The sequence below is a fragment of the Lytechinus variegatus genome, chromosome 7 (genome assembly GCF_018143015.1).
Source record: "Lytechinus variegatus isolate NC3 chromosome 7, Lvar_3.0, whole genome shotgun sequence".
Lineage (NCBI taxonomy): Eukaryota > Metazoa > Echinodermata > Echinoidea > Temnopleuroida > Toxopneustidae > Lytechinus > Lytechinus variegatus.
Window position 1 is genome coordinate 10,350,124 of NC_054746.1, and position 25,613 is coordinate 10,375,736.

General features: G+C 33.7%; 1 protein-coding gene across 1 annotated transcript in view; it reads left to right on the forward strand.

The window, feature by feature from the left end:
* LOC121418418 (ral GTPase-activating protein subunit beta-like) overlaps positions 1–25,613 on the forward strand; it is a 43,035-nt gene that overhangs the window by 9,955 nt on the left and 7,467 nt on the right. Inside the window, exons 7-21 of the mRNA XM_041612264.1 lie at positions 2,904–3,175; positions 3,637–3,779; positions 4,769–4,866; positions 5,639–5,770; positions 6,296–6,392; positions 7,534–7,604; positions 8,971–9,021; positions 15,811–15,957; positions 19,070–19,236; positions 20,568–20,738; positions 21,081–21,255; positions 21,653–21,744; positions 22,655–22,779; positions 23,864–24,110; positions 24,776–24,949. Coding sequence (XP_041468198.1) covers positions 2,904–3,175; positions 3,637–3,779; positions 4,769–4,866; positions 5,639–5,770; positions 6,296–6,392; positions 7,534–7,604; positions 8,971–9,021; positions 15,811–15,957; positions 19,070–19,236; positions 20,568–20,738; positions 21,081–21,255; positions 21,653–21,744; positions 22,655–22,779; positions 23,864–24,110; positions 24,776–24,949 — 2,162 coding nt within the window. The remainder of the gene's footprint in view (positions 1–2,903; positions 3,176–3,636; positions 3,780–4,768; positions 4,867–5,638; positions 5,771–6,295; positions 6,393–7,533; positions 7,605–8,970; positions 9,022–15,810; positions 15,958–19,069; positions 19,237–20,567; positions 20,739–21,080; positions 21,256–21,652; positions 21,745–22,654; positions 22,780–23,863; positions 24,111–24,775; positions 24,950–25,613) is intronic.

The following is a 25,613-nucleotide window of genomic DNA, read 5'->3' on the forward strand; positions in this document are numbered from 1 at the left end:
TCCTTTTAGTTGAAAAAGGAATGTGTTTGTGATAATTCAAGATCCAATTAATCAATCTCAATCAAATTCAAATTTTGCCCCTGTATGCATATTGGGAGTAAATGACAAGCTCATGAAATTATGTGAAGTATTTGTAGTTTCCCAAATTCAATGCGTGACCAGCCTGTGATCTGGTCATTGTGAGGAAACTAATCTTGATAGCACGCAATAGATAAGCCATGTATGTAGTTTTATCCAGCAATTTAAACAGGTTTGTACTTTCAAATGCGCACCATTAGTCAAGTAGTATAGATGATTGTGTGATTCTTTATGCTACACTTCTGTTTTGCACATAAACAAGTCTTCATATCATCGTGAAAAAGAAATTTTTCATACAAAACATGGACTATGCTTCCCTAATGGAGGCATTGCAAGAAACTTGCAATTTTTTGGTCCCAAAATCAATCACAAATCTTGCAATCAATTACAAATTTGCATTCAATTGCTGGTCTTGATTTTCATAAACAAGAAGTTCAAATTCATTTGCTATACAGTAAAATTGATATATCACTTGTTATTTTGCATGAACCAAATGAGGAGATTGATGACATCACCCACTCATTATTTCTATTGTATTTTATTTTCTGAAATATGAAATATTCTAATTTTCTCCTCATTGTTACGTGAAACTATGCATTATTCCTCCCTGAACATGTGGAATTAATATGCTTCTGTCAAGTAAGTCCTTATTGTCAAATCTGCATAATATGAAATATGGTATAATTCAAACAATGGGGAAAAAATAGTGAGTGAGGGACGCCATCGTCTGTCTCATTTACATGTCACTTAGTTTGGCATATCACTGTTTTGTGAAACATAGTGAAACTTCAAAATGACATAACTTTTTTATTTTACATCCAATTTTGATGAAATTTTCAGCGTTATGCTAATTTGATTCTTCTCTATTAATCAACATTTTTCTGAGGCGGACCTGACCTTTAAGAACAGTTGCAGAAGTTACAGCTGTGAGGTTTATGATGCCTTATCAATCAAAACTGATCACAGATAATGATAAAGTAACATTGAGCTCTTGACAGCTGCTGTACGATTTTATATCAAATGCCATTTAGCTTGTCCATTTGTACATGTGATAGTTGCAACACACAATCTAGAAGCCTGTTCTTGGCCTAGCAAACTTTAATCCTCTTTTCTTGCGCATAGAATCAAATGGTAGAATAATGCTAGCAATCAATTTATGATAAATACATGTACTAGGCATTTGTATTCCAATAGAGATGGTGAAACAAATTGATACGAATTTAAAGAGTTTGTTTTGATAATGTTTAATGTCTTTACTTTCATTTTTTATTCAAACATTTTTTTTGGGGTGGGGAACCTAGAATTGGAATAATTTTCAAAGCAAAATTTAATTCCAGACATTAATTTCTAACTCTCGGCATGTACATTTGTGTTTGTAATGTACATGTATATTGAAACATTTACTTCAGAGGCAAAATATACATGTACTATCATATGTAGTGTATAATTAACTCAGCTTATGGAATTAACAGACTTTCATGGTTTTATTTTTGATAATATTAGATGTCATTTCATTTCTTTTCAAACATTTTTGGCGCCTACATTTTGGAACATTTTGAAATTACAATATCAGCCCTAGATACTCCCACTATTGGCATGTACATAGAAAATATAGGAATCTTTAAACTATGATAATGATAATAATGATTAAAAATGAAGATATTGTCCAGCTTCTGGAATTTGCAGATTATTGTAATATTGACATCTGTGTAGTAATTTGCAACCTGTATAAAACATTTTATTTTAGATGTCAAACAATCCATATTATTTTAGATGAAATAATGCTCTGGCTTTGAATGCAGCTTTAAACACAATCTGATATATCAGCCACCTCTGTGGTTTGACTGAATTGATCTTTTAATTTGTATTCAGTCATTTACTGTTGTATTATTTTCCTGCATTCATTCTTCATACTGCTTAGTAATCTACAGGAAATAAGAAGTTAATCCATTTAGTTTTTGTTTCCTATTAGATTAATCATCTACAATCACAAAATGTCATTTCTTCACAAAATTTACTCATAGTAAGTGCATTCATTGCTGCTGAGTTTTGGTTTTACCTTTTGCATATAGAATAGAATAAAGTAGAAATTAGAAACAAAATTGCAAAGGCACATATCTTGCTCAGGATGAAGACGTCACCAAATATGTCAACGGAGAATTATTGAGGTTGTCGTCACTTTTAGAGACAGGTATGAGGAAATTAGGTTGGTGATGAGTGACCTGTCTTTGGTGACATCATCGATGATCCCTAGTAGATCCAGGAGCATTTAATCTCCTCTTTAGTCATTATTGGGAGGATAATTAGCAAGATTATTAGGTCATATGCATTCATTGCTTTCTGTCTTGGAGACCTCTGCAACGATAAGCATCCCTGTTGCTGAAATAATTTTCAGTGATCCAGCGACTACATCTTCATTTGTACGCTGCCAGGACCACAAGGATCACCTCATTAATTAATAGTAACTAAGTATCCTTCTAACGGATAAGCCATATATTTATCGCCCACATGTTTTCACGATTTTGCTTCAAGATGGGGATTCCGCAAGTGTATATTTCTGTGACTTTTGGTAGTTGATTTCGCATTTAAATGGAAACATCAGGAAGATAAAATTTCTTTGTTAAGACAGAAATTTTGTGAAAATATAACCAGTGATAAATATTTAGCGTATACAGATGTGTGCATACCCTGATGTATTATTGGACCTGGGATACTTGTGATATATCTTATATTTACCAGTATCGGTTCACTACGAGACTTGAGGATTTATCATTATTTTGTGTATATCTGTATTAATAACTTTTATCGCCCTGGTATCTATCAAGGTCGAATGATGCGTCGAGCCCAGTCCATACCCACTGACGCCCCTCGTGAAGGTCACGACCGTGAGGGCATATCTCCCCCTGGAGCACCCTCTGCACTCCTGGTGCCGGACCGTCTCAGCTCGCCTGAGAGCTACGAGGAAGGGCGGGCGGAGGCCTGTGGTGCACTGTGCCGCATCTTCACCAGTCGCAAGGCCTCGGAGAGCATCCTCCCGATGTACCTGTCCCGCTTCTACCTCACGCTGACTCAAGGGCTAACTACTAATTCAAGACAGGTGAGCTGATTCTTTTTTACACCAGGGAGGGTATTTTTAAAAAATTAGAGGGAAAGAGTGATGCTTAAGTTCTGATGCACACATTTTATTAAGTGATGATGCACACCCATCCCATCGATAAATATGCAGAAATGTTTGTTCTCCAAGCATGAAATGACCAATGCATTGATGCATTTTAAACCTCATGCAATTGGGGAAAGCCAAAAGTCCCATCCGAATAAGAGCAAAAAACACACTATTTTGTTATTAAACAAAAAATCACAGCCTGTCCTTTTACGATTGAAAAAAACAATGGCACCCCGTCTCTGCACACCCATTCAATTTACCCTCATGTTGTGGGTTCTGATGTCAGATGCTGCATTTTGTGGTCTAACAAGAATTGCCTGGAATATATTATCAAATACCATGTTTACTCAGATTTTTTCATGAATATCTGCCTCATGACCTTTTCATTCTTTCAGCCTGTGAGTGGTTTGGTGTTGTCGAACATCCTGTACAACTCTCATAACCTGCTAAGGGTCGACCTGACAGGTGTCAAGGTTCTTATACCATATCTTCTCTCTGCGATGGATCTAGTCATTCCAGAGACTGATCTTAAATTCAAGTGAGTCCAGGGGCCCTGTAAAATTAAGCTTAGTAATTGATTTCTATGATTTGATTGCATTGATTATTGTGTATGATTGATCGTAAGAATCAGCCCTGTCATCAGCTGTAAAGCTTTATCCTGGGTCCTGTAACACAAAGGTTAGCAATTAATCGCATGCTTGATTTTTTTACACTTGATTGTACATTGTAGTCTATGGAATCAATCGTTTCTATGATCACTTCTAAGCTTTGTGTTACAGCCCCCTGATTTGATATCTTTGAGATATAAGGTTACTTGTGGTGTTTGTTTTCTTTATGTTTACTTTTTTGGGGGGGTATGGGATTATTATTCTTAAACTATTTGAATATTAGTTTTGAGGTAAGGTTTTTGTATTTAGCTGATAAGATTAAGTTTCCATGGCAAAGATTGTCGCCTGTGCAAATGTCATTGATTATCCAATTTTATCTATCTAATAAATCTTCAAGATTCTAGCAGATAATATTGAATTTACAGTTTCAATCTGTACTGGAGTAACATACCAAGTAATAATTAAATAGAAGATGAAGGAATTCAAATAATTACACATAGTAATAGACAGACAATATCTCTGTCTATTAATCAAAGTAAAAAAGTATTGATAATTAAAGAGATGAGCGATGCAGAAGAATTAAATTTAAGATATAAAGCTCCAATAGGATTCTTTTCGCATTATTTACTTTTCATTTTAACATTTATAGCACTCCTTCATACAAACATGTTCAAAGCACTTTAAAATATAACATAATGATGAATAATTCTACTCTCTAATTGCGTACAATATATAAAGTGGGTGTTACGAAGAAAATAATCAGGCTTTTGGCTTGTCTTTAATAATTGTACAGATTGACATGAATGTATGTTGCTTAGGAGACTATTCTTAATAATGGGATCGGTGAAACTTATGCATTTCTAATTTGTTACTAAAGTCTGTTATAATGTTATATAATGATATATTTGTATTTGAACAGGACGTTAGTTCCAAAGAATGAGCTTCGTCGAGCCTCGATCCATCTCCTTCTATCCATGTTATGTCTCCCTCATCATTTCAAAGATCTTACTATTCAGAGTAAGTATATATTACTCCATCACATGGTAGAGGTGCTGTGGCTCATTGGATAAGTCTCTGGACTTCAAAGCACAAGGTTAAGGGTTCGAATCCTACCATGGCACTCTCGCATCCTTTAAGTGCTATATGTGTTGGGTATTAGTAGTAGTAGTAGTAGTAGCAGTAGTAATAGTTGTAATAGTAGTAGAAGTAGTAGTAATAGTGAATTTCTCATATCATTTCCATATCATTCTTGTATAAAATTTGTAATAATAATTAATGAATAAATATGAAATAACATATAAAGAAAACATTGTGCAGATAATTATATAAAGAAAAGAAAACTGATAGATATACGATAGGGTTTTAAAAGAAATAGGTTCCCCAGAAAGAAAGTATCCTATGAGAATAATAAAAACATCAAAAACATGATTATTTGATATTAATCATCTGTAGGAAGTTTCTCATCTTTTTTAATGAAATAATCACAGGAGGAACAGAAAAAATATAAAGAAATAAAGAAGAAAATGATTTGATATTAATCATCTGTAGGATTTTCTCTTTTTTTGATGAAATAATCAGAGAAGGAACACTCATTTTCGCAAATCTCCACACATTTGCAATTATTTTTGTGTGTGTTTATTTACACAAATGTTAGATACATGTTGCTATTGTTAATCTTTCTTTCCTTTGGAAAATACCATCAATCAGTGCAATTTGAATGGTACCGTATTTCATTCCTGCCTATTGATAAAAACCTGATGAATTGAAATTTGTTGTGGTTCGTTTCTAGGTTTGATTCAGAATGATGCTGACGATTGCAAGCCTGAGCTTACTTTCATAAGTTTGAAACCTCAGCTGGTTGATCTTATGATAAGCGGATTCAGATGTGAAAGTAATCCCCAGAACGCACAAATGTTATTAGGTAAGTCTCTTCACAATGTTCAGTCTAATTTCATACCTTCGTCAAATTTGATTTTCATGAATTTGAAACCTCAGCTGGTTGATCTTATGATAAGCGGATTCAGATGTGAAAGTAACCCCCAGAACGCACAAATGTTATTAGGTAAGTCTCTTTACAGTGTTCCTGTACCGGTTGATGTCATGAAGTATTAGATTGTAAGCCTTTATCTATGCTGGAGTTTTGATATAGGAAAAAATACCCCAGGAATTCATAGAGATGTCCATCTCTTGCCTCTTTCAAAAAAGATACAAAAATACCTTATTAAATGCCTATAAACCTTGAAGCCTGTGAAAAAAAAAATTGCAAATCAATTTAGGTCAAATTATCATTGGTAAGTCAATGATCGCTAGTCTGCTTCGTGCATTAACAACTACAAATATATATTTGTTTTAGAATTTATCTATAATCTGCAAGTTAAAATTGCTATTGATTGCAAACCTTTTCTTGCAACGACCCCGTTGGTATATTTCTCTTGTTTGGTTTCAGGTGCTATGTACATGTGTATCCTGGACTCGGCTATGAGTGAATCAGCAGAAGCCAAGATAAGCCAATCAACACCACCGTCAAGGAAAGAATCTTCAAGGTAATACAAACTTAACAGAAATCAGTCACCATCTTCACAAGTTGCTCTAGAATATGAGAGGCCTTCTTTTTTTGTGGGGTGATAACTTTTTCCAAAGATAGCTTGTGCCATGTGAGAGAATTGAAAAATGAAAGAAATATTTTACTGAAAATGGTTGCCTAACATAGGAAAGAATAATGATTAATTAGTAGAACTGGCCATGAGATCCCAGGAATACTTTTGGGAACACAATGGCCCATATTCTGAACTCAGGTTTAAATTAAACCATGGTTTAAAGTTTGAATTAAACCATGGTTTAAAGATGTGGTCGAACTATGGATAGCCGATTGGGGCACAAAATCTTTATTATTAGTACACGTTCAGTTTATTAATTCATATGACACTCGAGTAATTCATAACTACTGGGAATGATAACTGAAGTATTTTTTCATAATGAAAGCAAATGGAAACAAAACAGTAAACATATGAAATATACAATATAAACAGATTTTAAAAATTTTAGGCTCTCCATAATTTTAGCACAGAGTTTAAATTAATCCTGACATCAGAATACGGGCCATTGAATAAAAGCTGTTGAGTTCACTTTTATTGACTGATCTTTCAGGATTAATATAATGGACTAACATCACAATAAGTGAGCAAGTTGGGTGCAAGGATTATGAAATACATGAATTCTGAACTTCGATAGGGAATATTCCTACCTTGTCTATTCTTCATGTTTATATTATTTTTGGTTTCATGCTGTATCAGTCAAGAGAGTTTATGAGCTCCCAATATGCTGATTATTGAAACATTTACTGTTCAATTTGTGCCACGTTCCTCTACCCTTAGAATGTACCCCTGGTTTAAACTAGTTTTAACTTAGTACACCTTTATGAATACATGCTATGGTATTCATCAATGATATTGATCTGAAATCAGTTATTGAAATCAATTATATATACCCGGTATATTTTTGTTGCTTTTAATCTCCTCTTAATAGAAACATTTCAATGTCATCACGTTATCTGTTTCTTTGATCTTTCATCCATTCAAGACTCCTCGCTTTCTTCACTCGTTGCATCTTTTAATTTACTTATCCCTTTTTAATCACAAATATATTCTTAATCTCAAACTTCTATTATGTTTCTGATCCACGCAGTAGCGTCAATGACAGTGAAGAGAACGCAGACAACGTTCCGCCCGGCAGTTCACTGAGCGGAAGTTTGTTTGGTAAGTCATCAGTACTTGGCCCGGTAAAGTCAAACCTGTTCTAGTGACCTACTGTCTTTAAATTTCCTCGAATAGCGTTTCCGAATTAAACTGAAATCAAATAAACCTTTCCATAGAGACCACCTGCCAATGTTTGAACTTTAAGCAGTTTTCTTCTGCAACAAGGAAAATTTGCAATTGAATAAGGCAAGCTATCATATTTTATTGGTGTCCCTGTTATAAGTTTGATATGAAATCCTATGTTGTATTTAGTGAATGCATTATGTGAAGCTGTATACCCACTGCACATAATCAGATCCATACATCATAATCCATGATTCCATTATTTTATTTTGTCAATGTAACCCAAATGTGGATTTGACTTAAACAAAACTATTCCATCATTCAAGCAGGGGAGTGTTTCAAGAAGCAATTGGTCAGTGATTTTTGCTGACTATTTCGCTCCTAGCCAATCAGATGCAAGGATTTTGGTAGCTTATAATGATAGTTAGTGAAAAGCACTGCCTATTCTTTGTTATGTTGGTTCATCTGAACTCAACCTGTCTTGACTGTGTGGAATTGTCTTGTTCAGGTCAAATTCTCATAAACCTTTACATTCTTTATTCCTAAACCATCAGTTTTGCAAGAACCTGTAATTTGATTTATTTTTTTTATTAGCTGTCAATATATGATACATAATTATGCAGTCCTATGAAAATCAGAGAACAGCCAAAAACAGCCGCAAACTATGCCCAGGGCCCCCGTTTCACAAGGCTTAGAGATTGATTGTAAGGCTTGCTCTTGACACTTGATCATTATGTACCAATCATCTGTACAATCAATCACCAAGTTTTGTATTACGGTATGCATATCAACTCGTATGTTAGGTACCTTGATAAAATTCCAAGCCATATTTAGCAGTGGGGTTTTAGCGGAAATCCTACTCTGCATATTTTCCTTTTCAAATTTGAAAATTCTGTGCATAGACATCTCACTGTGATCTCTGCAGGGGTGGTGCCTAGGTACTTTTTTATCGGGGAAGCAATTTTTTTTTCAACAAAGATTAGGGGCAGAGTAGTAATATAACCAAGTGTTCTCTTTTTGTACCTTCTTCTCTCTTTTTCTTTTTTATACTTTTTCCCCTCTTTTTATTTTTTTTCAATACTTGAAAAATGATAGGATGCAATCACCACCTGCCTTCCCCATCGCAATCCCGCAGGATCTTTGTATAAATTATATTTGTGGTCTTTGGTCATTTGCGGTTGTTCCCGGTAGTTCTTGCATTCATAAGGACATGATACATGGCATGAATGACCCCGGTGTGTTATTGGCTTGTCACCACACAAATAAAGATATATGTATATGCCTACTCCTACCTCGTTTGTAGCTTTAATTGACGCCGCTTTCCAGGAAACGTCAAATCCCCCCGCCACGACAGGTAACGATACGCAACAGAGATAATCTTCTTCATATCAAATCCTTTATGTTCTTTGATAACCACTTGCTGTGTTCTATGTGGCTTTTTCATCATAAACCTTGTTTTTGTTTTTTCACTGTTTTTGTCACCATATCTCTTTCAAGCGCCCTATTCTCCACATTTCATCCTTCCCACACCCCCGTGTGCCCTTTGTATTCCTCTCTCTCTCTTTTTCTAATTAGCCTAAAACTTCTGGTATCCTTGCTGGAGTGTTAAAACCTTGTATCTCACAATTTAACCAAAAAAAAAATCAAGAACAAATAGATTATATATTTATGACATTAGTGGCAACATTCTCTTTCCGATTAGGAGTTTTCTACAGTTATTTGTAGACTGCTTTATGAGTTTGCCACCATTGCCATATTTCTAAATTACAGCTCTTCTGAGCTGCCATCGTTTTATATTTGAGGTTTTAACCCCTGTCTGTCTCCAAGAATTACATGTAAATTATTCAGCAAGTTGGTTTTAAGTAACACTTCTTGTGAGTATATTGTTTCCTCAAATGATTTTTTCCTTATTCTCTCTTTATCTCTAATGGTCAATTTTTAATAGTTTCAGATATTTTAAAATGTTTTTTTTTATTTTCAATACAAATTCATGAATGTTAGTTGCATGCATTCTCATTTGCACATTCAGTCTTTATTATCAATATTAAAAGACTTTCAAATTTTAGTAGGCAAGAAACATATGAAAATTTACAGAAATAATGATTACAAGAAATTTTGACAGAGATCTGTATCTGAAAATCATAAGACACAGCCAGTTCTGTATTTTCATGAAAATTTGCCTATGAAAATTTCTAGCACATGAATTTTTTAAGAATGGAGTGTGTTTGTGTTGTTCATAACATTGTATGTAGCTGTTCTTGTTAATGTATTTTTCCAATGGAAACAAATAAACAAAGTTAAACGCATGTTTATCTCTGCTTCAAAATTGAATGCATTAGATTGTATATAACTAGAAAATCATATAGTTTAATTTCAATGCAAATACAATGATTACCATGTAATGTTTTCAGATGTGTTAATCTGTTGTGGGATATAAATCTAACTTGTCCATTCCTGTCTATGCACTCTTTTATCCTTTTCTATGTTGATTAAAGTAGTATTTCTGTACTTTCTCTTTAAAGTAACTGAGTTTTCTCCTCTTTACCAAATATACATCAGTGCTATTGTGCTCTTTTGGTATAACTCTTTATTAAATATAAAATCTATTTTAAAGGTTACTTCAAAGTTTTAAGCATTCATCCCCCTGCCCCAGTACTCTGCCATTGTTTCTAAACATATCTCTCAGATCATATTGGGCTTTTAAAGGTATTCTTAAAATTCATTATCAATTAGAGCCAGATGATTTAAGTTGCTTCATTTTACATACCATCGAGCCTTTGCAGATCTCATGAAATTATTCCCCCCACTGCATAAATGGTATACTATGTCAGTCAACACAATTTTCAAACCATATTTTACATCAGATTTGACTAGTAATATAATTTCTATTATAACTACACACTACATTTAACTATATCAAAAGAACATTTTCTGAAATGTTATCTTAAATGGCCATGGCTAGATTTTAAAAGCACACAGTAATTTACCAAGAATATTTGATATCAAATAGAGTACATGAAATTTGTAGTATTCTCAACTATCTGTTTTGCCTGTATTGTATTTCATTAGATTTAACATTTTTTAAAACAATTTATTGTCATGAGTATGCTCTTCTATTCTTGTTAATTTTTATATTGTTCTGGGGCCCATTTCATAAAGGACTTGCAACTGTTGTAACTTGCCATTATGGCAACTGCCATTGTAACCTTGATTTTGATTGGCTGCTGAGCCCTGTTACCATGGTAGTTGCCATTATGGCAAAGTTACAAAAGTTGCAAGTCCTTTATGAAAAGGGCCCCTGTTCTTTGGGAAGTTCCTTTTTTTAATATTTATTGTAACTGACATAATGGACTCTTTTTATTAAAGTCATTAACATTTCAACATATATTCAAGTACTGGGCTTAATTCAAGCTGAACTAGATTCTCATACGCTTTGAATGAATTATATTAAAACATTATTATCAGCTAACATGGAAGTCTGGAAAATCTAAACCACTTCTTTAACTGAACATAACATTGAAATACATTTATGCAACATATAAATAATTTCTTACATCAGATCTCTTCGGTCAGAGAATTGTAATATACAGTTGAGGCCAAAAGTTTACATACACCCATGAAATTAAGTGAAATTTGTTTGCTTGCCAAATGTTGTAACATTTACTTTATCTTCAGAAATATAAATACTACCATGTTGAATTTGTGATCAAATGAAAGGGTGCATTAAGCTCTTTCACATGATTGGGATGCTATTGGGATTAAAATGTATTTCAGGTGGAATTTTCTTTGAAGAAAAGAGAAGTAATATTTGGGCAAAATGTATTCTATTTTTTGTTTTTATATTTTCAATCATCGTTTCATATAAATGTCTAATGTATAATTTTATATTACATTTTCTATCGTTATATGTCACCACTGAACAAAAAGTGTATCTGAAATGTTTGTGTTGAGAAGTAACTAGCACAGATATGAAATGTTTTTGTCAAGTTTTCATTTTTAATTTGTCTAAAATATGAAGATTCTTGGGAAAAAATGACACTTAAATATTTTTCAGCTACCGATAACAAAGCAAAGTGATGGAGGGGCATGACATACTCATTTTTTTTATATCAAATTTGTCATGATAGCACAAAATATTTTATAAGATATAGTAAATTTTAAGATGTTTGGCAAGTGTCAACTTCTCTTTGAATTTCTTGTGTGTATGTAAACTGCTGGCCTCAATTGTACGTAAAGTAGCTCTTCCTATTATTCTGTCCGGGACAAATATTATTAACATGCAATACAATTCAATTAATCTTAAGTAATGTTTGACAGCTATTCATGAAACTTCTTGTGATGGAACAGTGGTTTAAAATGCTGCTAAAAGTTTATTTTAAAGTATGCACTTGCAGGTTAATTCTTTATATTTATCAAATTTCCTTGTATAAATCTAATTCCCAGGTATTACTAACTTAATAATCTTATGTGATTATATAATAGTGTAGTATAATGAAGGTAACTTGTTCTGACATGCAGACCATTTATTCCCAATGAGGGGACACTATGCTGTGTATTATGGTGTTGTGTATGCATGCATGTGCTTCTAATTCACATGTGTATGCAGTTGATAGATCTAATGGGAGAGGGGTATTTATTCTATTAAGATATGAAAACAGTGGTTGTTCAGTTAAAAAAAGAGTAGAAAATGTATGTAGCATTCTCTGTATTGGAACAGCATCCTTTTGAAAATCACTTTTTTATCTTTCCCTTTTTCATCTTTACCTTTTGTTCTCATTTTCAAAAAATGCATGTAAATAATTTCTATGAGAAGATCACTGTGGGAACAATCGAGTAACAGAGTCTAAAATAAATAATGACAAATTCTCATGATGAACTCTATAGTATCATTGATGTCCTCAGAAACTTTGCATTTCAAATAATGTTTTCCATCTTCACTTTCGTTTCCCTATCTATCCTTCTGTTGATATCGTTTTATAATTGTGTTGAAATAATGGCTCCAAATTGAAAAGAAATTGGAAATGCAACATATTTTGTTGGCATGGACTTCTTTTTTTCTTTGATGTTATTAAGAGTCATTATTAACTCATCCGGCCCGAAGGGCAAGATGAGCTTATGCCGTGGCGTCTGTTGTCCGTCCACAATTTCAAAATGCTACTACTTCACCATTTCAAGCCTGATTTCAATTCTGTTTCCTTTATATGATAGCACTAGGTGGGGGATTCAAAACTTCTACACAGAATTTTGAAATTCATTAAATATGCTAATTTATACAAATTTTTCAAAATTCACAAAAAATGCTTCTTTATTTGTTGACCGATTTTGAATTTTTTGCTTCCATCTGGTAGAGCTTCATAAGGTTCCTCAAACTTCTACACAGAATTTTGAAATTTTGACCAGAACAATTTTTATGCTAATTTATGTGAAATTAATTTATGCATATTTTTTAAAATTCACATAAAATGCTTCTTTTTCTTTTTTGTGGAATGATTTTAATTTTTTTCTTCAACCTGTAGAGCTTCATGAGGTTCACCAATCTTCTACACAGAATTTTGAAATTTTGATTAGAACAATTTTTATGCTAATTTATGCGAAATTTATGCATATTTAAAAATATTCACATAAAATGCTTCTTTATTTTTCGACCGATTTTGATTTTTTTTCTTCCATCTGGGAAGAGCTTCTTGAGGTTCACCAATCTTCTACACAGAATTTTGAAATTTTGATTAGAACAATTTTTATGCTTATTTATGCAAAATTAATTTATGCATATTTTTAAAAATTCACATAAAATGCTTCTTCTTTATATGTTGACCAATTTTGATTTTTTTTCTTCCATCTGGTAGAGCTTTATGAGGTTCACCAATCTTCTACACAGAATTTTGAAATTTTGACTAGAACAATTTTTATGCTAATTTATGGGAAATTAATTTAATCATATTTTAAAAAATTCACATAAAATGCTTTTTCTTCTTTAATTGTTGATCGATTTTTACTTTTTTTTCTTCCATTTTGTAGAACTTTATTTATGAGGTTCACCAAACTTCTACACAGAATTACAAAGAAATGTTTTTTTTTCTTCTTCATTTGTTGATCAATTTCAATTTTGTTTGCTTTATATAATAGCTCGAGGTGGTGATACAAAATTTCAACATAGAATTTTGAAACTCATTAAATATGCTAATTTATTCATATATTTTCAAAACTCACAAAAATTACTTATTTGTTGATTGACTTTGGTTATTTTTGTTCCATCTGAGAGCTACATTAGGTTCACCAAGGTTCACCAAGGCTACACTGAGTTAAGAAACTTTGACTAGATCAAATACTTAATTTCATTCATACTAGATTAATACTTAATTCATATGAAATTTATTCATAGATCACAAAAAAAATGCTTATATGTCATTTCTTCATCAATTTCAATTCTATATCCTCAATTTATCACCAATATAATTCACTACAGTGTCAACTGGGCTGAAATTAAAATTATGTTAAATTTTGTTGTGAGATGACGGATGAGCTCCACATCATTTATGTGCTAGTATTTCAACATGAGTTAGTGAATGAGAACTATTTTCATGAGTGTTTTCTATTGATATTTCCTAAAAGACTTTGTGTTAGATATGAACTGTAATTATCACTTTCAGTATATACAATATTTTTTTCTGTACATTGAAGTTGTACTGAGATGGCACAATGTGTTAATTGTCACATTATAGGTGCATCATATCAAACCGTTTCTTATTTTAGTAAAGTAAATCATCAGCAGGGCCAGCCTATACCATTTAAAGTATGAGATGCAATTGTAAACGATGCTCATGTTTAGTAATTTTAACTTAAAACCTGTAAAAATTGCAAATACATGTTTCCATTTTCCCCATGGGCAATTTTTCGGATCTTTAATGATTAACCCTTACTACAAATATGGAGGATTACATTAATTATACCCCTTTTTCCTCTTTGTTCTTTAATGATTTATTTACATGAAAACCTTTGAAGATAACATTAACAATACATGGATTTTAAATAATTTACTTAATTTCATGGAAACATTGGAAGATAACATGTACGTATATAATATAAGTTCAGTTTGTATTTGATGAAGTTGATGTGCTCACCTATTACACAACGGATTCAGTGGCACTGCATGGAACTATTTTGCACCTGGGCCCCGTCTTACAAATAGTAACGATTGATCCAATAAATGGTAACTCTATGGAAATCCATCAGTGTCATAATTTTTTCTGCAGGAAATTTGCTTAATGTCCTTTGTAAACAAAGGAGAACACACCAAATTGTCAAGAAATCACTCAATTGATGGATATACATTCATATCTAGAAATTTGTTTGAACAAACATGCATTTTATATGTTGACTTTGCTGGCTTTCCATAGTTGGGATTGACTCTTTGTAAGACGGGCCCCTGGTCTCTGTTTCATGAGACTTGTTATCAACAAGTGCTCATTTTTTTTTCTTATTTGCTCCTAGCCAATTTCATTACTGTAATTGATGAACATATTGTGGGATAGAAATTTGCTGCATATTTCTTTACAAATTTTATACTATTTTCGGGAAATTCTTCCTCCATTCTCGCCAAACGGTTTTCATTTTTTAAGCATCACAGTCACATTACAGTACACTAGCATTGTGCACTGCCAGCACCTGCGCATGGTGTGGACCCCTAAGTTAAGAAAATGGGCCTGTCCTTTGCAACTGATATTGTGAATCCACCAAATTCTTATCAAAGAATGTTAGGCATACAGACAAACCTCCCTGCAAACAATCAAAGTGTTCATTTTCTACAGAAACTGTTATCCTTATTTGTTATTTTAGTTATCTTTATATGTTGTTTTAGAAGTAAATAGACTTTAAAAGGATATTTTCATTGTAAACTGAATAGGTAAACTTGCGTAAAAGTCGAGCTTCCATGAGTAATAAATATACTCAAGTCGAACACATGTATTTTATACCTCTCTTCTAGAATTCCTAAGTTGAACATATTTCTATGGTCCCAATAGATTCAACTTAGGCAAAGTTACTTATATAATAAAATACAATCCAATGCAGTAATAAATACCCTCTGTAACTGAAATGAAATAATTATTTTTATTTTGAATTTCAATGATTGTTGATATATCAGTAACAGACACAGCTTGGGCCATCTTTGTAAGATGCTGTCATCTTGTCTTTCAACAACTCATGTCGACATGGAGCAAGGATTGTGGCGTTGCCATGGCAGCATTAGAACTACTCTCTGGTGTTGCTAGGATACCTATGAAAGTTCAAGGTAAGTTTCGTATTTATTTTTGTTGTAATATTTTCATATGGTTTTGCACTGACTTACATTTGAAACCTGTCTATTAAGACCGAAGTTGGTTTCCCTCAAACAGTTTGCCCCTGTCACGATGTAAGTGGATTTTTACCCTAAATAAATTCAGATTAAAGGTTAAATACAATTGTGATTATGACTTATTTTTAAAAAATCTAGGTACTGCAAAAGTGTATACCGGTATCAATAGAAATATCACATTATTAATGCCAACTTACAAAACAAGCTCTCTCTTTCTTGAGCCAAAAAGTTAGAAATTTTTCTGTATGAAGGGAGTATAAAAGTAATATTATATGTCGCGAGTGTTCTTTATACAAGATACTGTTGAATCTTGCAGTAATGTATTCTAAAAATCTCTTCAAAACAGTCACTAGTAGTGTCTTCAAAGAAGGCTTGGAGAATATTGAAGGAATAGCTCCCGAGAGCTACCATAGATATTAACAGTACAGTTCTCCATAGAAATAATGCGGCGACGATCTGATGACATCTATGGAATGCTACGTGATTCAGAATCTATAAGTTCAATGAGCTTCTGTTTGTAGAATTATCAAGACAAGTGTTGTATAAAACCATTGTGAATTAGAGTGGAAAGGAATACTCTTAATGAATGGTAGATATCAGGAAGCGGCATATAGTAAAATGTAAACATCAAAGGTTAACCGAGAACCAGTATCAGTAAACAGGAAAAACAGCAAAACAGTAGTTACGCAGTAACCCGGAACATAAATGGTGTAGTAACTCTGTATTGGCTGCCCGAAAAAGGAGACACCCAATATTATAAGAATACATGCTTTATGACTCCTGATCAACAATACTATAATATATGAGTTAAGACATAAAAAATACCATATGTATCTCTGCTAGCACTTGTATTCAATTAATTATATAAAACATACCTGTACTCTTAAAACATTGACAAAAATACACTTCCTATCCTTAAGGAGTATATGTACTTTCAAAAGCAATAGCTCACAAGCTAAATAATATGTTTTGATATATTATATTCAATGATGAGAGAAATGCCTCTTATTATATCATGGCAGCAAAGTAAAAATGGTTCACTAATTCATTCTATGAATTTGTAAAATTAAAAGTTACTTACTGTCAGCAAATCTTGTTAGCAACTAAAGGGGTATAATGGATGTGGCAACCTGGAGCTACACCAGCTCATAAAACAGGTCCTCTCAGAAGGAGAGCTGGCTGCAGACTGATTAAATCACTCTGAATTACAACATAGAAGAATCAGCTAAGCCAAGAATACAAAAGAAAAACACCTGAAGTGCATGCCTAGCATTGCAATATACAGGTCTACATAGCAACTCAAGAAGGAAAGCTAATTATCATAATAAAGGCTGCCCAACTAGACTACAAAATCAGACTCTGTTAGCAAAGGATAGGGAAAATAATCAAAATTGCGACAGCCCCATTGAAACATGAATTAAAGCAATCTGTCCCTAAAGACCTTCTAATAAATACTGCATTTCTCATCTCCCTTAGTTGGTCTTTATATACAGGTTTCACTGTGTAACCACTTTGATTTGAAGAAATGATTCAGTTCAGCTTCAGTTTATTTCCATTTTTCACTTTGTGCATTCATTTGAAATGAAGTGACATGAATCCAAAATAGCATGAGAAAATGCCGTAAAAAGGTTCATTATTATTATTCGGCATTTCAGACGAACAAAGACCATAGAATGATGACATTACAAAGTATGACAGAATTTTAAAAAGGACTCCCCCTCTGCAGTCCTGGAGTTGCCTGGAAGAAAAAAAGAAATATAAAATTCCTGTAACCCGCAAGTCATTCCTTCCAACTCTAGGTAAGGCAGCGAGGGATGTCTCTTACAAACATATACATATTATGTACAAACATATAATTCAATAGAAAAAACAAATAAATAAATAGCAAGTTCTATGTTCATAGTCAATGATCTGCAAAATAAATATAAATATCCATCCATATGTCACTGATGTATATGTCAATGATATAGCAGATGAAAATAAATAGCGGATAATTGAACCGGTATTATATGAAAGTTGAGTTTGAGCGAAAAGAATCCAATGCGAGTCAAACGGCAAGTTTAAAATATGTGATATGCAAAACAAAAATGAGGAAATGTTTATATTCAATCTAATTGAAATTATGTATCATACAAAATGAATGAATAAAATTATGAATCAGCATATGTAATGTTTTAAACATGGTTTTGTCAGATGTCTGTGCATGTTTATTCAAATTGAGATTTTAGCTGATTAAGAAAGGAGGTAGTGAGACAAGGACAGCTGCATCCCTGATTGAGTATGGTAAATTATTCCAAATTCTTGGGAATCTATGGGTAGGGGACATGAATAAGACCTGGGTTCTTGATTGGAGATGAACAAAAGAAAGATGGGAGATGAACAAAAGTTCAATTTCTAATATACATTGCTTAAACAAAATAATGAAATTTGTGGTAACAATATTGCATTACAATAATTTAGAACAAAATATGACACATATCATGAGATGATTATCCTGGTGAATAATCAAGCGGGCCAAAAATTGAAAGCTAAGCTTATGAGTAATAGGCCCTGATGGGAAATGGAAAGATTAGTATGATGAAAAAATGTTATGACTGTCAATTTTCATTCGATTTTTATTGTACATTTTACCTTTAAACTTGAAGATTATATCATGATTAGAGACTTCCAAATCTAAACCAAAGTCTTATCTTTTCGAACAGCATCAGTTCTTGGCACCGAGACATTCATCAAAACTTGATTATTGCTTGATTATTTTTCTTGCTTGCCTCAGAAAAGAATATTTCTAGATAGATGGTGCCAAATAAGTGCCTATTATTATTATTATTATTTCCATTGTCCACAACTTGATGTTCTGTTGGTATATTAAACAGCAACCGGACTTCTTCCAGAAATCTAGGGTTATTGTTCCATATTCTATCAAATGGGTCCTCTTCTCATTGTTCGCCTCTCTTTCTAATTCAAGACCTTCCGTAGGTTATGAGCTATTCCAAGCAAGCTTGCCTTATTATTATTATTGTTGTTGTTGTTGTTATTATCATTTATATAGATCCACTGGAATGTAAGAGGAATGTGAAGTGGATATGTGATCATATCGCCAAGCAGTGTAGCCAGCCTTCTGTGTATCATTCCAGAGACCTTCATTCCATCATCGTCGCTGCTTTCAACTGTCTCACTGTCTGGGTGGTAGAACATAGCTATCTCCTCAAAGATAGAGTAAGCTCCATACATTTCCTTAGGATTTTGGCATCAGACCACATCTATTTTCACCGATTTTGATTGTTTATTAATCAAAAGAAGTTTAACATTCAACCCAGGTCCACGGCACGTAACAAGGGTATAAAGAGAATACATACATGCAAATAATAGCATATAAATATATACATACAATAGAAAATTAAACTATTAAAGACTTAATTTGAATGAGAAAGTAGTAGATACTATTTAAAAGACATGAAAAACTATATTTTTTATGTTGTGATAAATTATGATATGACTCGTGAAGACAACAGAATAGAGTATAATGTATCAATTAAAATTGCATGTTTTTGAAACTGTAGCTGATATTTACAAAGATTATAGATTTTGAACATATATCGGTAGAAGTGATTGTTAATTAGACAAGAAAAACTATATCCCAATATTTTGGCTTCTTTTTGATAAGCAGAGAAAATGAGCTTTATACCCATTTATCCTAGCATTATGGCTGGTATGGAATTGAATTAAGTACTGTATTCACTTGCAAGCATGTTGTACCCAAATGCCTCTTCCATATCATTTAATTTTTAGCTACATAACCTGCTGGTACCTTGTGTGTGTCTGTGACCCATTAAAAAGTGACATTTTTGGTATCAGTCTCAAAATATTAAACTACGATACAAGGTCAACAATCATTAAATATAAACTATAGCAAAGTAGTTGAAATGGATAAATCAGTTGAAGAAATGATGAATAGTCTATATTGTTGAGCTATATGTTACTGGACTGTGGGCCCTGTTGCACAAAGATTCATGATGAATTTTAAATGAGATAGAACAGTCCTGATTGGTTCCTGCAGTGTTTTGAACAAACGTTGTATGGAAGAACAATCATGAGTGGGCCAGTTCCATTTAGCGATGAATTTCAAAACTCTGTGTTGTGGAGCCCAGATTTGGGAATCCAGGGGCTCGTTGCAGAAAGAGTTGCGATCAAACGCAACTCAAAAAAAATCTTGTGCAACTTGATATTCATCCAATGAAGCACCAGCATTCGTGACTTGTGCTTGATATTTTGACTTGTGTTTAAACGCAACTCTTTCTGCAACAGGCCCTTGAGATTCTCCATATCCACATATGTGAATCCAGGGGCCTGTTGCAGAAAGAGTTGCGATCAAACGCAACTAAAAAAAAATCTTGCGCAACTTGATTTTCATCCAATGAAGCACCCGTATTCGGGACTTGCGCTTGATATTTTGACTTGCGTTTAAACACAACTCTTTCTACAACAGACCCCTGATTCTCCAGCTCATTTACGAAATGATACTATTTACATTTTTTTTAATTTTACAGGAGACTCTTCAGATTGTCTTGGAGGTGGTTGAGCTAGGTATCTCTGGAACCAAATCTCAGCCCAAGGCCAGCATTCCGGCCGTTCTCAAACAGGCAAAGGAACTCAAACCAACCTCTACCAGGGTCAAGAATGCCGCGCAGGGTGTCCTCTCCTGTATACTCAACCAGCTGGTAAGCCCCATGCTTGGCTTTCACAGGGCAGGCACAAAAAAAATTGTCTTTGTTATTTTTCGCGGGGGGGGGGGGCTACTTTACACAACTTTACATGATCAATATTGTTAATTTTGCTTCCTCAGCATGTTCATATAAAAACTGATTTTACCATTTCAAGATCTTAATTTCCGAATGTATCAGGTATATCCTCTCTGAATTTAATATTTTGTTGTCGTTAACTGAATGTCCTTCAGCTTCTTTCCTACTTTTTGAATGAGAATATAAGGTTTAGGTATTTTCACTTAAAGAGAAAAAAAATTGTGTTTGACTTTATTTTTCCCCTTTCTCTCGATTTTATAGGGTTCTTTCCCAGCCCCATGTGGACCATCTACAGTAGTATCCCTCTTGGATGAGAACTCTCTGCTTAAGTACGTTGAACTTCCAAACTCCGAGGTCAAACCATCATTCAAGTATTTTGTCATGGACAACACTATCCTCCTTGCCATGCTAGAAGAACCTCTTAAATTTACAAAAGGTAATGTAGCTACATTTTTCTATTTTCTTCTTCCTCGGATTACATCTGCATCCTCAGGGTTGAAGATATTTGTCAATGTAAAAACATAAGTGTCAGTTGCTGTAAGTGTAACAATCTAAAAAAATATTTCAAATAGAATTAGAAACCAATAAAATGACCACCCACCCAAGTGCTTGAATGTATTTAAATAAGAATGTGTGCCAAATGATTCTAGCAGAAAATATGTCAATACTGAACTGAGCCTAATAAGAACGATTGTATATTTAAAAATATATATATATCATCCCTTATCTATTTTCCCCTTTTGGAAAAAACACCATAAAATCCAAATTACTCATAACATTGCAATATTTTTTTTCTGTTCAAGTTGTTTTCTCTCCCTTGTCTGCTCTGTCAGAGGTACTACCGACAGTAACAGTCATCATCCGTGGACCAACGGGTCGCCATGTGTGGACTTTCCAACTTCGCCATTCATCAAGAAAAGATAAGGTTGGTATCCTTTCATATTTACGTGGAAGAATTTGATTTTTTTTTAAAAGAAATATGGAAGTAACACATAGAGGTCATTTAATGTAAATATTCGGATATCTGTTTACCCAACCATTGGTAGCACCTGAAAATGAGCAAAAATGAAACAAAACAAAACATGCAAAATGACATCAATTAGCAATGCAGTATATTGTGCTGTTCTTGATCAGCATTTGACAAAGCATTTCTTTTTCTGAAGAGGTAATGTAATAAATCTCATGATTATTATATACATGTGCGAGTTGGCAAGCTTTCTGCAAAAGTTTGGATTTTTATTTCATTTAGGTCAATGTTATGTCCATGTTATGTGTTAAAAGGAAAAGTTAAAGTTGTTACCAATTTAAAGATTCAAGTTTTACCAGAAAGCTCTCTGCACATAGCCACGTCTGCTTTAAAGACCACCTGTCGATGAAGACCATAATGTTGGTTTCCTTTGAATAGTATTGTAATCTTAGATAACCTGCTCATAAAGACTGCTTTTCTTGTCTCCTTAGGATGGTTTTCATATACAGGTTTCACTGTATTCTATAAATAACCAGTAAGTTTTTTTTTGTGTTAATTGATCTATAGGATATGTGGGCACAGCGTGGTCTAGTGGTTCTGACTTTCACCTTTCAAACAGAGGGTTGTAAGTTCGAAACCTAGCCATTAGGTGTTTTCCTTTAGCAAGAAATTTATCCTTACTAAGCTGCACTCGACCCAGGTGAGGTAAATTGGTACCAGCAGGAAGTAATTCCTCAAAAAGCTGTGCGAGCCAGAATCAGTAGACTTGCTTAGCCGGGGTAATAAAAAATTATAGGAGTGCCTTGAGCACCTAGCAAGGTAGATACGTGCGCTATAAAAATCCTATATTATTATTTATTTATTATAGGAGACGGCTGAAGCTCGTTTGATTTATCCTGAGAGACCCAAAGCTAATGATAATGTAGGAACGCACCATGAGATCACGTCCAAATATTTCCCAGACTCCATCAACAAGATTCCCATCACCAAGGCGTAAGTAATGGTCTTTCACTCTATAGCACTTATTAGGATCCATCGTAGAAAATACAGGGAAATGTTTCACAAAGATCTAAGTCAGACTAAAGATTGTACTTAAATTCCCAGTTGTTAGTGTTAAATCAACCATGAGATTTTGCACTAATTATCATGTTTGCATTGGCACTTCAGCATAACTTTAAGTCCATCTTAAATCTCTTAACCTTCCCCCCCCCATGATTGTTATCAATTGTATATTAATAGCTTACATTATTTTTTTGCTCACCATGTCATCTTGTACCAATTCAATGAAAATTATGCCTCTGGCTAGTTGTGAGTGTAAAATACTCACCTTATTTCTTCCAGAAAAATAATAATTTGTTACTTAAGAGAACCCAGGTGGGTGTTTCATTAAGCTGTCCTTAAGATACAATTGACTTAACGCACGACTGGTGATCCTTTCTTGTGCTATGTGATATCCCTATGTAATTGAGTTACGACCCAAGATCATGTTCAAGCTGTGCATAAAGTTGTGCGTAACTTTACAAGGAGCTTTATGAAATACCCCCAGATAAGTTATTGGATATTGGATTTGAGGCCAAAGGGGCTATTTCCATAAAATCAGGAACAAGTGGGACAAAGAAGAGTCTTATCCATAACAATTGTGGCAAGGGTCCACTGGTCATCTGCACTAATAAAGAGCCCTTGTGGCTGTTTCATAAACATTAAGCTATCCGTAAAGTTATGCACAACTCTACGTATGACTGGAACATGTTCTTAGGTCATAAATCAATTATACAGGGATATCATTTAGCACAAGAAAGGATCGCCAGTCGTGCGTATAGTCATTCACACCCACCTGGTGAGTGTTTCATAAAGCTATTTGTGAGTTACGAGTGACTTTACGAATGACTGGTGATCCTTTCTTGTGGTAAATGATACACACCAGATTTTCATTGGTGTTGATTAAGTCATTAAGAAAGGATCACCAGTCATTCATAAAATCATTCGTCAGTCACCAACAGCTTTATGAAACACCCAGCTTGGCGTGCTTCTCTTTTGAATATACATGCATCTATATTGATGTTATTTGTATTGGCAGTGATCAAAGCATACCAAGCCTGGACGAGATCGAAACGGAAGAATCACGCGAGGACCATGTCACCTTGGGGAAACTCCTCCACGAGCAGATGGAATACGAGGAGCTCGTGCGGAATTCAGCGCGCGATGCGAAAAAGAATTACCCCAACCCACACACCGAGGCTAAGCCTCCTCAGCCGTGCACAGAGTTCAGTCCGGCTAGGCTACTACTGTCCCACCTTGGATATCTCAATATTGAAAGCTTACAGGTTTGTATAGTGGGTAACATCTAATAAAGCTAACTCTGGTTCATTTATATCAATCTACTTCGATAAATCATGAAAACTAAGTTGAGAAACGATCACATAAGATTGCCAACACTGATAAACATATGTGGGACTGTGTAAGACCCGCTAACTGGCTGGAATGTCATGCTTATTATATCCAATTTCTCAGCAATTACATATTTTCTACCAGAATCATTGGTGCTTTTTTATTTTCATTTTATTATAATCTGGCGAAATTCATTTTTAGATCATTAGTCTTTCATATTGAGAGTTTTGATCTTCATTGGTGGTTTTAAAGCAGATACGAACCAATTCCTCAACTACTCATACCTGGCCAGTTTCCTGACCCATAATGCTAGTGTATAGTGTAGTCTAATGATATAGACCCACTTGAATGATAACATGCTAATTGACTATTCAATACATTTATACCACAATAATTGTGTTACCAAGTAACAAAAAAATTCTTTTCCTCTCAAAACATTTTATTTTCTCAATACAAATACAATTATAGGTCAATCTATTCTCTGTAGTATTAGTGAATATCTGAAAACGTATATATTTAAAGACTATGTGTTTGTAACACACAGTCAATGAGAGACCACACACAGTTCATTCCCCCTTTAAATGTTGTATTATTGTTTCAGGGCCCTGAGAATACAAGTCTACCTCCTGCATTAGTAGCATTGGATGACAGTCAGGCTGGTTTCACCCCTGACCTTCTTCAACTTGATCAGATACCAAGTAGAACCTTTGATACAGCATTCATATTCTATGTCAAAACAGGGCAGAAAAAAGCAGAAGACATTCTCTGCAATGTGGTAAGGGCATCGTGTTCTTGTTTTGTAAATTTATTACTTAGATTTCGTAGTGTGTCAGCCATTCATACATGTTATATTATTGCTTTAATTTGTATAATCTTGTTATTGAGTTAGGATTACGAAATTAAATTGATTTGTATCATGGCACTTTCATAAAATATATATGTCCCCGCCCCCCCCTTATATGGGACCTTCTAGAAGCGATTTGTATCTGTTTTTAGTTCCTATGAAAAGTTGCATGCCTAATGCTTTCAAATCCATTATTCATTTTCAAAATGGTCTCTTTTTATTTCTTGTTTCTTGTTGTAGTCTGCTCTGATTCAATATGAGCAGTATGAATTGCTCTGATTAAACAAAAATTGCATCACATCAATAAGTAGAAAAAGGGAAAGGATTTTTAGTACACATAATCGACCGAGGTGATTGCTCAAATTATTTTAAGTTAAAGCTAAAGAGTAAACCTATCCACACAGACAACCTTCAGATAGAGACATGGGGGGGTGCCCTTTAGTCGTCATCTTTATATTTTGTTTCTCTGGAGACTGTACATACATGTCCATAGATGACAATGAATCTTTTTTTTCTATAATTAAGTGGGAGATCCCTGATTTTCATATATACAGTTACTTCCAGCATCCCATTCTGTTTTTGGTTTTGTTCAGAT